Source organism: Sceloporus undulatus, chromosome 6, assembly GCF_019175285.1.
Source record: "Sceloporus undulatus isolate JIND9_A2432 ecotype Alabama chromosome 6, SceUnd_v1.1, whole genome shotgun sequence".
Lineage (NCBI taxonomy): Eukaryota > Metazoa > Chordata > Lepidosauria > Squamata > Phrynosomatidae > Sceloporus > Sceloporus undulatus.
The window spans coordinates 105,328,935-105,344,836 of record NC_056527.1 but is presented as its reverse complement, the minus strand read 5'-3'; the positions used below and the strand labels follow the sequence as shown (position 1 = coordinate 105,344,836).

Genomic DNA, 15,902 nt, shown 5'->3' with positions numbered 1-15,902 from the left:
GTTAGCCCTCCCTTCCCCCCCACCACTCGCGCACTCAGATCAGTGATCAGTGCCATTGCTGGCCACTCCAAGTCCCTCCCGCCTCGCAGGGGGTGTCATGACTGAGCGCGCGGGGAGGGGGTTGGGAGGGTGGTGGGTGGTTGGGGCTACTCACATGTACTGTGAGACGGGGGCGTTGGAAATGGGGGGGGGCTGAGAGGCGCAAGCTGCCACGGCTGCCCCAGCTTGAACAGTGGCTATAGGAGCTGGGCAGGGTGGGCCCAGGCCCCCCCGCGCGCACCGTCGGCGGCCTACGTGCCTGGGGCGTGAAAGGGTCGTCGTCCTCCATGTCGTCGTAGTCCGAGTCCCTGTGCCGAAATCCAGAGGGAAGGAATGGGACAGACAGAAAGACAGAGAATGAGTGGGTTCAAAGATATAGCTGTTTTAGTCTGTAAAATCAGTATGTAAAGAGATATTGTAGCACCTTTGAGAGTAACTGAAAGAAACCAGTGGCATCAGGGACATCAGTAGGGGGTGCGGTGGTACGGTCCGCACCAGTCACCCAGTGGGGTAGTACATCCTGTGGCAAGTGGACGGCAGTGTTCCGGGATCCATGCGGCCATGGCCACATGGGACTTGGAAGGCTGAGGGGAGGTATGGATGGCTGCCCTCCAGGTCCAGTGTGGCCATGGCCATGTGGGACTCAATAGGTTGACGGGGTGGAGAAGGGGCTGCCTTCCGGATCCAGCATGGCCATGGTCTCATGGGACTCAGTAGGCTGAATGTGTAGAGGGGGCTGCCTTCCAAGTCCTGCGAGGCCATGGCCCCATGGGACCCAGAAGGCCAGAGGGGCCGCTGTAAGGGCTGAGCACACTCAGTGCCACTGGTTGACAGCATGAGCTTTCGTGGACTTAAGCCTACTTCCTCAGTTCTCTCCACCAAATGCATCTGAGGAAGCAGACTTAAACTCACGCTGCCACTTTTTTTTCTTTCAGTTAGTCTCAATGGTGCTACAGACTCTCTTTACATACAGAGAATGAGTGAGTCAGTGACAAGTAGTTTGGTAATAATAATAATAATAATAATAATAATAATAATAATAATAATAATTCACTGTGGTTAAGAGCACAGGACTCCCATGAAAGTGGAAAAACTGCAAATAAAAACACTAATATTTATCTGGGCCTTTATGGTCAACCTCCCAGAAGTTAACCATAGAAATGTGCTAGAAGATCTTCAAAAGCCTAGAGAAGTGTTTTCTCTAGTAATCTCTAGGTCCTCCACTGCAACTATATGGTCAACCTCTGGCCAAGTTGCACTGTAAGTCCTAGACCTAGAGATTCCTAGAGATAACATAGTAATCAAATCCACAAATAATCAAATCCATAAAAGTCAAAGCTGCAAATGTGGAGGGCTGACTGTGTTGTTGTTGTTGTTGTTATTATTATTATTATTATTATTTCTTACCTGCCTCTCCCCAAGGATTGAGGCAGGGAACAACAACAAATAAACAATGCACAACATCAATTAAAACACATTAATTAAAATATGCAACAGTTTAAAAGGATAAATAAGACAGAAGAAGCTGCCTCAAGGATGTACTGTAATTAATAATAATAATAATAATAACAACAATAATAATAATTTCTTACCCGCCTCTCCCCATGGATCGAGGCGGGGAACAACAACAAATAAAAAAATGCATAACATAAATTAAAACATAAATTAAAACATGCAGCAGTTTAAAAAGACAAATAAGACAGAAGAAACTGCCTTGCCTGTGATTTTAAGGCTAATAATAATAATAATAATAATAATAATAATAATATGCCCCAGAATGCTTCCTCTCTTAGATTCAACAGATATTCTAGTATTAAACACATCACTGCCCTGACGTAGTGACCACATTGGTACATGAGCATGGGCCATGTTATATGTTGGCTTTGGTTTATTGCTTTAGGCACAAGTGGTCCTGTGGACAACCAAGCAAACAACAGTTCCCCATCTCCATTTCTGTTTCATTTCTCTCTGCCCCATTCATTAGATCCTGCTGAACTAAAGAAATAAGCTGCTGTTTTGCATATAGCACCAAACATGGTTTAATCAAGTTGGAATGCATAAGCTAAGAACAACCCATGGTTTCTAAAGGTGGCCTCGTGGAAGGCCATGGTTTGTCTATGTGAACAGATTCAAACATAACAAGCCAGAATTCAGCAAGTCACAATCTGATTTGCAATTATACGTAAACCTAGGCGGGTTACATACTGGCATTTAGGACGCGCTCCGTGTGTCCTAGGGTTAGGAAGGGGCGTGCTAGGGTTCCCAACATGCGCGGAGTGCGTCTTTAATGGCAGCGCCCATCCACATGGGCGCTGCCATTGTTACGTTGTGGACGCTGTGCGTCCAGAAGTAGTGCACCGGAAGTGATGCCGCGAGTGCGCGCCTCGCGCTTCGCGGCGCCACTTCCGGAGCCCAAAAAGGAGCGCCATTTCAGCACTCCTTTTTCACTGCGGCCGGAAGCCTCACGGTCTGGCCACTGGGGCTTCCCACTGCAGCTAATGGCGGCGGCGGCAGACTGCCCGCTTGAGGGCAGTTTGTAACCCACCACAGACAGTGTGAGATAGCTTCATATAGTCTGCCTCTGCACTGCAGAAAGAATCCCCTTTGACACCACTTTAACTGCCATGGCTGCAAATTGCAGTTTGTTGTGGCACCAGAGCTCTCTGACAGAGAAGGCTAAATATCTCACAAAATGATAATTCCCACAGTTCCACAGCACTGAGCCATGACAGTTAAAGTCGTGTCAAACTGGATTATTTCTGTAGTGTGGATGCAACTGGACTGATGTTTTACAAAAGTTGTTTTTTAAAAATATATATATAGTCATACAGCACCAAACAAGATTACAGATTTATTTTTTAAATCCCACCCTTCATAATAAAACAGTCCCAGTAATTCCAATATGACATCATTTTAAAAATACAATTAAAAAAATCATACAATTCTCTGTGGGCAAACTGGCTGGAGAGGAATTGGGGGAGTTTGAATAAACTCTGATGGTTTCATTCACAAAGATACAACCATGTTATGCACATTTTCCTTCAAATTTGGGGTGTTGACCCTCACCTGTTCTGGAACCGCTTCCATGCACGGGGCAGACTGCAGACAGCTGTGGTGAAGGAAAGAGCAGAGAAGAAGGAGAAGAGGAGGAGGAAAAGCAGCCCTTCCATGCCATCGTAGCACAGCCCTTTCAGGGCATCCACATAGTCCTAGTAAACAGAAAATGTGACAAACACATACAGTCAAGAAGGATTTACAAAAGTTGTTTGTCTTTTTAAACATTGGCATACAGCACCAAACTAGATTACAGATTTATTCATTTAAGAAAATCAGTTTTAATCACTTGAATTTTTAATAGTTCCTTATGGCTGCAATTGGATGGTTTTTTATTATTATTTTTGGATCCGTTTTTATATTTGTGGTGAGGACTATTTGCTCCTTGTTTTTTTGCTGTTGTGTAATGCTGTTGTGTAACATTTGTCTCTTAAAACTGTGTAATGCTATGCCTGCAAGTCACCTTGAGGAGTTGTGCATCCAAAGGTAGGGTATAAATGTTTAAAACAAACAAGTAATAAATAAATGTCTCAGGGGCATCACTACCCACATTTGGAGTCCTTTGGACGAGAGAGAGTGAGCACAGCTGTTGCAAAGTGTCTTTCTAAAATACAGGTCAAGGCATCAGTGGAGACAAAGAGGCGCTCTGACTAGGCAGAAGATGTCCCAGAAACATGGGTGTAGCTATGGGCAAAATGAGGGCATTGCCCTTCAAATATGAATTCTGTCCACAATAAATCATAGTATTGAGTTGGAAGAGATCCCAAGGGCCATACAGTCCAACCCCCTGCCATGAAGGAATACACAATCAAAGCACTCCCAGCAGATAGCCATCCAGTCTCTGTCTAAAAGCCTCCAAACATGGGGACTCCACCACACTAATTTCTTCATTCACCAAGTTCTAGCATTGCAGAGTGAGATGCTGAAAATTATTCAGGTCCAGAACTCTTATATTTGCTGTGCCTGCATTCCCTTGGGAATTTTGCTATCTCACAACTGTACATGATGATGGGGAACACAATGGCTCAGATGATTCTAACTTTAATGCTCAGTTTTATATCTTTACACTTTAGGATCTTATCTAGTTCTTTAACAGCTGCCCTTCCCATTCCTAGTCCTCTTGTGATCTCTTGACTGCAGTCTCTGTTCTGGTCTGTATTTGCCCCACGGTACAGGAAATCTTTGACTATTTCAATTTCCTCATTATCTGGGTTGAATTTATGTAGCTTCTCCATGGTCATTATTTATTTTCAGCAATAAGTCTGCCATTGTACTTTCTTCTTTAACTTTCCTTAGTAATTGTTCCAAGTCTCTGATATTTTCTGCTAGCAGTATGGTGTCATCTGCACATCTTAAGATTGTTGACGTTCCTTGTTCCTATCTTCACTCCTCCTCCTTCCGAGTCTAAACCTACTCTTTGGATGATACTTTCTGCATACAAGTTGAACAAATAGGATGATAGAATGCAGCCTTATCTTACCAACTGGGAAGTGGGAACTATTCTGTTTTTCCATATTCTGTTCTAACAATGGCCTCGTGCGCTAAGTACAGATTCCTCATCAGGGTTATCAAATGTAGTCAAGTCTTTAAGAATATTTCATAGCTTTTTGTGATATATGCAGACAAAGGCTTTGGTGGTGAACCTATGGCACCCGTGCCTTCTCTGGAATGCACAGCTCTCTCTGTGGACATGCAGCCTCTTTCTTCACTTCTCCTGCCCTCCCATCCCTTCAACTATCTCTGGGGAGGCAGTTAAGGAGACGGGAGGGCAGGAGAAGACGAGGACCCATGCAGAGCTCAGAAAAGGTGTCTCCAGATCAACTATGCAGCAAGAAGAATAAGAATCAAGAAGGCACCTTGTGAAGTCCCCGGCAGTTGAGCAGAGCAACAAGGTGGTGGAAATTGCTTTCGGTGGTGTTCAAAGTGCTCTGGATGGACAAGATGTTCTTCTGCAAGGATTGAAAAATATGAAGAGAGAAACTAGTAGTTCTGGTTTGCAGCCTGTCTCCTTCCCTTCTTCTAATCCATCAAATTCCCTTCCAGTCCAGAAGACCCAACAGTCCAGTCATCTAGCAGTTCTCCCTCCCCACCCTTATTTTCTGGGTATTCCTACTGACCTCAGCTGCTGGAAAATGAGGGACAGCTTCTCTCTCCAATCCATACAGCTGAGAGTGAATGTTGGACAGTGCCCTTTGACACATGGTGAGCCTCTGTCAATAGGGTGGGATGAGAAACACAAAGCATTTTCAGTTAGACAACCTGCACTCTTAGAAGATGGGTGGGGGAGACAAAGCTTGTGATGCCTATCATCACTCAGCCTAAAAACTAAAATCTGTTCCATAAAACTGTCACCAAATCACTAGATTAAAATACAACAACAAAAAAGAGAGCTTTAAATATTTTCTTTTATCTACTGGCCTGTTTGGGGACAGCTGGACATACAATTCAGTTAATCATAAGGACCTATGGGCAGAATTCTTTTTTAGCATTTAATGTTATGATAGCCCTAAGAACAGAAACCAGCTATGGACAAAGAATGCAGAATAATGAGCACTCATCTAAAACAGAAAAGTCATGGGGGTTAATGTGTACTGCTTGGGAAGAAAAGTATGAGGAATGTTAAGAGCAATTGGAGATTTGATTTGATGGGGAGGGCAGAGGAGAGGTTAAGCATCATTCAGCAGTTCAGAGATCCATGTCTTCCTTAGCTATTTTGGCTCTTTATTACATCACACTATTATGCCATTATAATAGTGGATTTGTCCTGCCTCAGCTTTATCACATGACATTGTGGTTCTCCTGGTGCTGTTCTGCTGTACAGTTATTAGGAATGAGATTTTTTTTAAAAAATTATTTTTAATTATCATTAATGTATTTAAAGTTAATAGTATAACAGCACTGTGATGTCATGCCATAATAGAGTTATTACAGTTTTATGAGTATAAATGAAGTGGTTTTTGAATAGGACAACCTGAATGAATTGTGATACACACACACACACATACACACACACACACACACACACACACACACACATATATATATATTGTTTTTCACGAGATAAAAGTTATAAAAAATGCTGGGAATGATGTGGTCCATTTCTCTTCCTGTGCTACTTCTCTCACTGCAAGATCTAGGCAATGATGCATTCGCTGTAATGCCGTGATAATGTTATTACACATTATGGGTGAAAACAGTTTTGAACAGAACCTGAACCTGAAACAACTCACTAGTGTGATAAACACTTTTGGTTTTTTACACAGGAAAGATATTAAAATGGTGGTGATGTTGTGGTCCATGATGAGAGATTTGGATAGGGATGGGTGTATTGTAATGATGTCATACCACAATTGCATTATTATGGCTATATTTAGGCACCCATGAAATGCAAGGCAAGGCTAATGGAGTATTAGTACAGATAAAAACATGCAAATCATGCTGTTACAGCACAAATACGGCAAGGATGTGATATACCCCCAAATAATAAAAGTGGCTGATTTCAACTGGTGGAGAGTTTGGGAGACTCTTGGTACTGAATTTTCCCAACCCATCCATATGTAGGTCCAACACTTTTTTTAAAAAGAGAGAAGAGTGAACACCTACCTGCTGAAATGGATTAAAGATGTCTTGGCTGCAGGTTAAGTAATATTGCAAGATATCTGTAGGGTTAAGAGGAAAAGAAAATAATTAATCAAATCAGCCTTCGCTCTCCCTTGAGAGATACTGGGTTTATTTATCTAACTAGGGTTTTACATGTCTCTTCCCCTTACCTCTGAAGAGAGAAAAATAATGAATGAGAGAAAAAAGAATAGAAACACCAAAAGCAACCACCAAAAATACAAACAAACCAAAATAAACCACAGGAAGGACCTTAAGCATGTGCCAGAAGAACACAAAGCTCTGTTTTAAAAAATGCTGTGGACTCACCTTTTTGACAGAAGTGAAAGCAGACAAGGACAATAAATGATATATATTGAGTGGTTATATGTTGCTGCCAAACAATAAATGCTTACCAAATTTCCCACACCTTCTTAACAGAGATCTGGTGCACAGTATATGTGCTATAATAATATATGGCTGACCAGAAATTCACCAGGAATAGCATTTCCAAGCAGGTAGAGAAAGAATAGTAAAAAAAATATTCCCCCTCAAAATGGTTAAAATCAGATTTCTTGAGTGTTGGGATGAAGAGAATCTTGAATGGATAAGAATCTTTGCAGTTGGGACTCATTTTGTATATTTTTTAAAAATTACACTTTTGTGTGTGTGCAGAAAACAGAATTTTCCACATAGAAAACCACAGGAAAATTGAATTTCTCTACAGGAATGTGAAGTCGAAGGCTTTCATGGCCAGCATACGTAGGTTTTGTCAGTTTTTCGGGCTATGTGGCCATGTTTTAGAAGAAAAACTTCTAGAACATGGCCACATAGCCTGAAAAACCCACAAAAAAACTATCTCAACAGGAAACTTCAATTTCCTGGGAACTGAAAATGCAATTTTCTGTGCGCGCATGTGCACGCATGCACACACACACACACACACAACCTCATGCATTTTTGGCACAGAATTAGTCCTAAATTGTGAATTTTTGAGTATACACTGCCATAAGTCACTAACTGGATGCCTTAAATTCATGGGTCAGTTTCATAGGTTTGATCCTTCCTTGCTTCTTTCCCTCCTTCCCTGCCTCTACCATAGCTGCACTGGGGAGATCGCATACTGGAATAAATAACTGGGGCTGCTGGTATTGGGGCTACATTAGGATTCATTCTTCTCCATGCGTCATGGCCTTGATTAAAATTTTACACAAATACAGACACGCACCACTGCACTTCTAGAGATGCATTTAATGTCACATCTACTTTAGTTCCAAGCCTTTATCTGTTAGATGTATATAGAGAAACACAGTAAACTGGAAATGACTGGAGAAACCCTCCACTCTACTATTTTGGAGGCCAAGAATGTTAGTTATTTTTTGAACCACATCAGAACTACCCATGAGAATTTGAACCCAGACCTTCCTAGGTAGGGTTGCAAAGTGACCAGGGGGTGAAAAAAGCATCTAGCTGGCATTTGGATGTTCAACAGTATTTTGATATCTGGAGACGTTAGTATGGGGGGCTGTTCATAGCCTGGATACACATTTGAACATCAGGTAATGCTTACTGATCAAGCAACTTTTATGAAGGCATAACAACAGTGGCAGCTCTATATGTTGGCAATCCTACACAAGATGCAATCTAAAAGTCTTATTCTCTGGACCGCAGTAATTCCATTCCTACCTGGGCTGAGTCCAGTCCTGGCTTGGGTTGTGTTCATCACATAGCCATCTGGCTCAAAGCAGAAATCACTCAGTCCCTGAAGGAGGAGGGAGGGAGGAGAAACAAATGTCTCTTTTATTGCAGTTAGTTGCAAACAGCATGAAAGCAAGCATGTCCAACTACAGAAGGTGAAGTCCAGGCCCTAGGTCCCTATGATCAGCATGGCAGCAGAGAGCACAAAGCTCAAATGGGCAAAGCAGCTGCTTAAACCTGTGGGTTGTGGGAGACCATGAGGATTCAAACAGAGCAGTTTAAAAAAGCTGAAGCTTTTTGAAGGCCTTTTTCTGATAACATCTTTGCCAGTCCTACCAAAGGAGGACATCTGAAGTAAAACACTACCTGTCCCTCTCCAGTGTTTCCATTGTCAGTGGGACTGGGAATCTGCTCTAGGCTTTGGCCTGAACTTTAAAGGAGTTATCCAGAGTAATGAACCTATTAAAAAGAACAGTGTTGAGCACCTTAGACAGCTCCCCTTAAATTCAGGACTGAAATCTGGATACACTGTCCCTATTGACATGGGAGCCACTATGAAAAGAGTTCTGCAACTCAAAATCAGGGAGGGAGCAGCCTTTGAGTAGCTGCCCAAGGATGTCATTTAAGGTCACTCACCCTCTAAGCACTTGCATTTTGTAATCAGTTTCAAAATGATAAGTGAGGAATAGCTGTCAGGAGGGCATGCCGCTCTGGCAATCCATAGTGAGCAGTGAGCATTAAAGAAGAAAGATAGTGTGGGCACAAGAAGTTAGAGCCCTGGTGGTGCAGTGGTTAAATGTCAGTACTTGCAGCCATTCACTCACAAACCATAAGGTTGTGAGTATCATACCAGCCAGGGATCAGGCTCAACTCAGGCTTGAATCCTTCCAAGGTTGCTAAAATGAGTACCCAGATTGTTGGGGGCAATTAGCTTACACATTGTAAACCGCTTAGGGAGTGCTTAAGTGCACCGATAAATGCTATAGAAATGTACTTGCTATTGCTATTTATTTATTTTTCATTTATTTTTGAGATTTATATCCTGCCTTTCTCCTGCAATGGGAGGCTACAATGCATTCACACAGACATTTATTCTCAAGAAACTTTGGACTGTCAAAGAAGGTGGCTGGAAATGGCTAAGAGCATTCTCTCAGGGAAACAAGTCTGTCAGAAGCATCACTAAGGAGTGCAGGGGATGCAAACAGCACTGGGTGACACTCCAGACACTGTCACAGGACTGGCGCAGATACTGGGCAGGTAAGAAAGGGTATCACCTCCCTTTCGTACTTGCCCAATACTGGGTCCTAGACAGGGGCCCCAGAAGCCACAGCACCATTCCCCAGAGTGCCTTCAAGGATTCTAAAGATCTTTCCAAGAGGATGGTGCTTTCAGGGATGGCACAGCTACTCAAAAAGCAGCCACACCAGATCCTGAAGGATTACTCCAGAGGACACTGTGCTGCCCTGCTCAGCGGTGATCTGGATGGGTAACCAGGGGTGCGGGCAAGGCAGTTTCATCCCACACTGGGTGCTACCAACCTCCACAACACCACTGTCTGTCATTACTGATTTTTACAACAAGAGGATGCTTGATGAGTTTGAGTGCAGGCAGCAAGGAGCCTTAGACTCATCTTAGTGAAGGGCAGGTCAGAATTGGAAGAAGGTAGGGAGATATAACATGATTGGGATGACAAGAGTTCTGGATCAAAATTTAGGTGGGTGAGGGGTATTGTTGGGAGGGGGGCATGAGCTCGCTCAAAGGAAGAGGGGCTGTAGTTAGAAGGAAAAGGCTGAGCGATGAGAGGAAAAGCCCTAGTTGTTTCTTTTTTCTTTTGGAAAAAATATATATCCCCAGAGGGGACAGAACTGAGAATATTAATCAAGGCAGCTGGAAAGTACACAGAGCATCCCCTTTCCTCCCCACAGGCAGTACATAACTTAGGGCCTACTAATTAAAAGCAACAGTAAGATGAAAAGTGTGTGTGTGTCTATGTGTGTGTAGAGTGAGTGGTAATGGTGAGAGAATGCCTCGTCTCTCCTAAACACACACACACATACCCATATACACATAACCCTGGCAGGGACTGCCAGCAATTAAATTATTGTGCTTCAGAGAACACCAGAAAGGGAGAGTCCTGCATCAAGGCCACCCAGCCAGCCCAATTTGATGGATGCCCCTCAGTTCGCACACCTGCTGCAAGGTAGTCGGAGATTCCTATGCCTTTAATACCTGTACGGCAAGTAGAAAATGTACTGATCTGCCCTACACAAAAATGAATTCCTGTCTTTCTAGGAGTCTTCAAAGAGATAGTCATGTTAATCTGTTTCAGTAAAACAAGGAAAACTGGGGTGGCAGGGAAGCAGTTGTACTCAAGACAGTGCTTCTCAAAGTCAGCTGCTGGTCCACACTGAGTTTTCAGGAAACTATGCTGATGTGATGATAATAATATGGCACAAATGTGGTAGTGGAGCCTAACATTTAGGGGATAAAATGCCAGTCCATCACATTGGATAGCACAGCAAGCCCTGGCATAAGACCCAGAACCTGTGCTTTGCGGGGGAAATAGTAGCAACCCTGTAACTACCCCAAGGCCAGTTAGGGTATCTATATCTGATGGAGAGTATGACACGAGACTTCTGCAAGGCTATAGAGAATTCCTAAGGCATAGAGATATAGTCTGTCTATACCTATTTACTGTGTTGAAAAAAAACAAAGACTTCTATTTGTTTTGTTTTGTTTTTTGGCAGTGTGGAGGAATACTGTGCTGTCTTTTGATTTTGAAAAGTACTTATTCTCTAAGGTTCAGCTCCCTTCTCTTAATCTCCAGAAGTTAATATAAGTAGGGAATGGACACATCTTTTCTCTCCAGTGCATGTGTTTAAATACCTGTACATCAATACTAAAGCAATACCTGCCTGCTGTTTCTACGCACAGTGGCTCCTGAGGTTTATTTCATGTTGTGAAACAGAGAATCAGATTTTACTTAATACATCAACTGCCCCCCCCCCCAACCCAGTTCTATAACTTCCATAATCTCCATTCAACAGAGCCATGCTGGTTGGGGATAATAGAAGCTTCAGTCCAACACTTTGTTTTTAAGTGGGTAGTGGAAAAGACTGCTGCAAGGCAAGAGAATGCAACACACAACAGTGTTGCCTTCAGCAATTGTTGGAGTTAGATAGGGATTTGATTTGGGCTGAGAAGCACAGGATGTTACAAATATACCCTTGTTTTCATCTATCAAATAATGGAGGGTCAATGGGGAGCAGACCATGCCAGGGGCAGAATTGTCTAAGAAATATTTTGTGCTGGCTTTTGCTCTGTTTGTGTGGCCAGTCCAGTCCTAGACTAGCCACCAGTTCTGCAACTTTCCACTCTCCTTTCCTGCAAATTCAACCTAAGGCAGGATGATCCCCCAAGTGCTGTTGGACTTCAGCTCCCATCTTCCCTCACCATTGCCTTGGCTGACTAGAAGTGATGGGAGCTGTAGTCCAACAACATTAGAGGGATGCAAGTCAAGCACCCCTGGCCTATAGTTTCAGCATCCAAGTTCTGCTGGTACTTCTGAGGTATCCCATTCCGTACACACTCTGCTGCCTCTCCCACCATCTGTGACCCCTTACTCACCACTGCTGCTGCTGTCTCCAGCCCCATGGAGCCCCAGCTCAGGATGAGAACAAGGAAACTCATCACAGCCATTCTGTTGAGGGAAAGCAAAAAGGAACATGCTCAGATGGGCAGGGAGACAATCCCAGAACCATTCAAAGCAGGGTTTGGCCAACTTTCTTCTTGACAGGAATCTACAGCTTAAACCTCTGCATGGCAGGCATCAATACAAAAGAAGCAGCTCTCCTTCCCTCCTTGCAACTTCACATTGGATTCAAGCTTCAATGTGGCTCTGTATGAATTTAGTGGTAGCCTGGTTATTATTTGGTGTGTGTTTGTTGTCTGATTAATGTAAACGGGTCAATCTGATAGACTTTCTCTTACAGTGGTGCCCAATTAGGATTTACCAAAAGAATGTTATAGTCCTTGTTATATGTGGAGGATGCCCTAAATGAGCAATTGACCTGCAGAAGCAAGCTTGATTTAGGTGTTTGCATATGAACAAGATGCCTTAGAACAGTGGTTCTTAGCCTTTGGTTCTCCAGACGTTTGGGATATCAGCTCAGGGGACCTCCAAATATGGTAGAAATACCCTCCACAATCCCAGAGGTCATTTGGGGGCATTTTTTTGGAGGGGGGAAACCTTTTCAATATTTTCTTGACATTTTTAAAAAAAGTTTTGCATCACAAAAGTGATGCTGGGGATTGCATGTGACCCACAGGCTGCACTTTGTCCACCCCTCTTGTAAGTGAAGTTAGGAAGCTGGATATGTTTAGTTTGGAAAAGAGATGACTGAGAGGCGGTGTGATAGCTAGCTTTAAATATCTGAAGGGGTGTCATGTAGAAGATGGAGCCAGCTTGTTTTCTGCTGTTCTAGAGACTAGAACACAAAGCAATGGATTCAAATCACAAGTTAAAGAATAACTTCTTTTACTGAAAGAACTGTTCAACATAGGAGTAGATTGCCTTGGAGGGTTGTGGACTCTCCATCTTTGGAGGTCTTTAAACTGAGATGGGTTGGGTGTCTTTCAGGAATACTTTAGCTATGTATTCCTCCATGGCAGGGAGTTGGACTAAATGACCCTTGTGGTCCCTTCTAACTCTGATATTCTATGATTTTATGAATATTACAAACAAAAGGAATCTTGTAGCACCTTCTGCACTAACTGGGAGAAAGAGCATAAGCTTTCGTAGACACAGTCTACTTCAGCAAATGCACAGAATGGAGCCTCTATGGACAGATATTTGCACCAACACATCCATTGGGGTTGAGATGTGAATAGTAATAAATTTGCCAAACATGTGGGCATGGCAATGGGGTGACAAGTTCAGTTTTCCTAAAGGACAGTTAGGGGACAAAAGGTGGAAGACAGGGCCTAAATCAAGCCACAATGAATTGGTAAACGTATGAATAGTGGAAGAAGTTCGTAGTCTGGGGCACAGAAAAGGGCTCAGGACCAAAAAGGTGATATAATAAAGGAAGCACGAGAACCTATTGGGTCTGGCATGTCAGCTGGAACTATAATACATCCAGTGTGCTAGGAAACCATATTCTTTGTTCAAACTATTCTCGATGGATTGGAGTTTGTGAATATACCATAATTCAAGGACTTTAAATTTCTTAAATCCGCCTTCTGGGGATTTTCACAGAAGCGTGGTCACATAAAATATATTTATGTTTGATGTTATGGTGATGATATAACTTCTAAGAGAAGCTGTATGGCTCAAAGCCCATTCATATTTTGTTCATTCTGTTAAGTAGGTAATGTCCGTGTATGATTGGAAAATTAAATGAAATCTCTGCTCAGTGTAAGACTCATCCATGGGCTGCTGCGAGTGATTCACACTCCCAATCCGTATCTTCCCCCATCTCACTCCCAGTGCTAAAGTGCCACCAGATGGCGCACTCACACGATTACCAGCCACTTGATCTGCTTCGCCAGCCCCAGCAAGATGAAGAGGCAGATGATGAGGTCCAACAGGAGCAGTAAAATGTAGGCCAGCCACCTGGGGGAGCCAGAGAGCAGGGAAGTGAGGATGACACAAAGAGCCCCGGTCTTCCACCTCCAACCCTAGTTCCACCTTCCATTATCAACACCAACCACTTTGGCACCACAGGAAACTATCCGTTTGCTCTTAGCCACATGCTCCCCCTCTCCCTTCTTCTACAGTTGGCCCTCCACATTTGCGACTTTGACTTTTGCAGATTAGATTATTCATGGATTTGATTAATATATTCTCTCTAGGAAGGGATGTGGTGGCTTAGAAGTTAAGACGCCAATGCTGATGATCGGAAGATCGGAAGGTTGGCAGTTCGAGGCCCGAGTGCTGCATGATGGGGTGAGTTCCTGTCACTAGTCCCAGCTTTTGCCAACCTAGCAGTTTGAAAGCATGCAAATGCAAGTAGATAGACAGGTACCACTTCTCAGTGGGAAGGTAACAGCATTTGGTGCAGTCACGCTGGCCACATGACCACCAGAGCAATCCTCAGCCAACACTGGCTCTTAGGCTTAGAAACAGAGATGAGTAACGCCCACTACAGTCGGTTAGGACTAGACATTCAGGTCAAGGGACTACCTTTACCTTTCCTTTAGGAATCTCTAGGTCCTCCAGTATGGCGCTGTTGTCAGCTTCTGCCAAAAGTCACAATGGAAAATCTAGAGATTCTTAGAAAGAACACTTCTCTAGGAATTTGTAGATGCTCCAGCGCAATTTTGTGGTCAACTTCTGGCACATCTTCACCATAGAATTGCCCTGGAGGACCTAGAGATTCCTAGACAGTTGTTCTCTCAGGTTAAAAAAATAGTGTCTTTTTATTTGTGTTCTATCCACTTTCACAGAGGTCTTGTGCCCCTAACCTCAGAAAAAGTGGAGGGTCCACTGTAGCCACCCATTGACATGGGAGCTATCAGCCACCAGTGGATTTACCTATGTGTTGATTCACAATTTACAATTGAGCCAATTACTCCACTGGTGTCACTAGGGTTGGTGTCACCTGCTGTGAAAACTTATATGCCATCCTGCCTTGACCTCCCCTCATACTACATGATACAAAATTCTTAGTAATGTTTTATGTACTAATGTTACTCATAAATCATAAGTCCTGTATTTCACTGAATGTAGTAGAAATAGTTATGACATAACAAACTAGCAAAATTAAAATTATACTTTTAGTTTACAATATCATATCCATAGTCTCAATGTATTTACATGTACACAGTTTCGTGTGGTTAAAGTGAAAATTTGGTAAGATGTTCTTTTTGAAGAAAATTTCATCCTCCCATCCTCCTTCAAACCACTTCCTTCTTGTCAAACCCATATCTCACCTGTAGTCTTCCAGGTAGCCAACTTGTTCTGCAAGGATGCTGGGGCCACCACGGGCATCTTCCCAGAAGGGAATGCCATCCAGAGTCTGTGCTACAGCCTCAGCCTGGCGGCGTGTGTTCCGAACCACAGCCACCAGCTCCGTCCGTGGGGACAGTGTCTCCTCAAGCTGAGTGAGATCCCCCCGTACTGTTGCTGAAAGCAGTTCCACTGTCTCTGAAATCTGTGTGGAGAATAAGATGGGAGTCACAACCTGGCATGTGTAAGAAAGGGGACTGTATGTGCCACATGGCATCGTGTGGTGCATGGGTCCTTATAATGGTTTTATGCAACAAGTAGAAAATTCAAGGCATTGCAGGCCATGTAATAAATAAAATAATAATAAAAATTTTATTTTTATACCGCCCTTCCAAAGATCAGGGCGGTTCACAACATGATAAGAATACAACAAATACATCAGAATTAAAAACAAATACACACACAGAATAAAACCCCCGTTAGCCAGTCCTCTTTGCCACAGAAGAGGAAGGGAGGCCCACTGGACTTTAGTCGGGGAATGCACACTGAAACAGAAAGGTCTTAA

General features: G+C 43.2%; 1 protein-coding gene across 1 annotated transcript in view; it reads right to left on the bottom strand.

Moving 5' to 3' along the window:
* TTYH1 (tweety family member 1) overlaps positions 1–15,902 on the bottom strand; it is a 70,328-nt gene that overhangs the window by 10,217 nt on the left and 44,209 nt on the right. Inside the window, 10 exon segments of the mRNA XM_042476835.1 lie at positions 155–189; positions 191–347; positions 3,106–3,248; positions 4,950–5,042; positions 5,211–5,303; positions 6,697–6,752; positions 8,377–8,452; positions 12,016–12,088; positions 13,907–14,002; positions 15,322–15,542. Coding sequence (XP_042332769.1) covers positions 155–189; positions 191–347; positions 3,106–3,248; positions 4,950–5,042; positions 5,211–5,303; positions 6,697–6,752; positions 8,377–8,452; positions 12,016–12,088; positions 13,907–14,002; positions 15,322–15,542 — 1,043 coding nt within the window.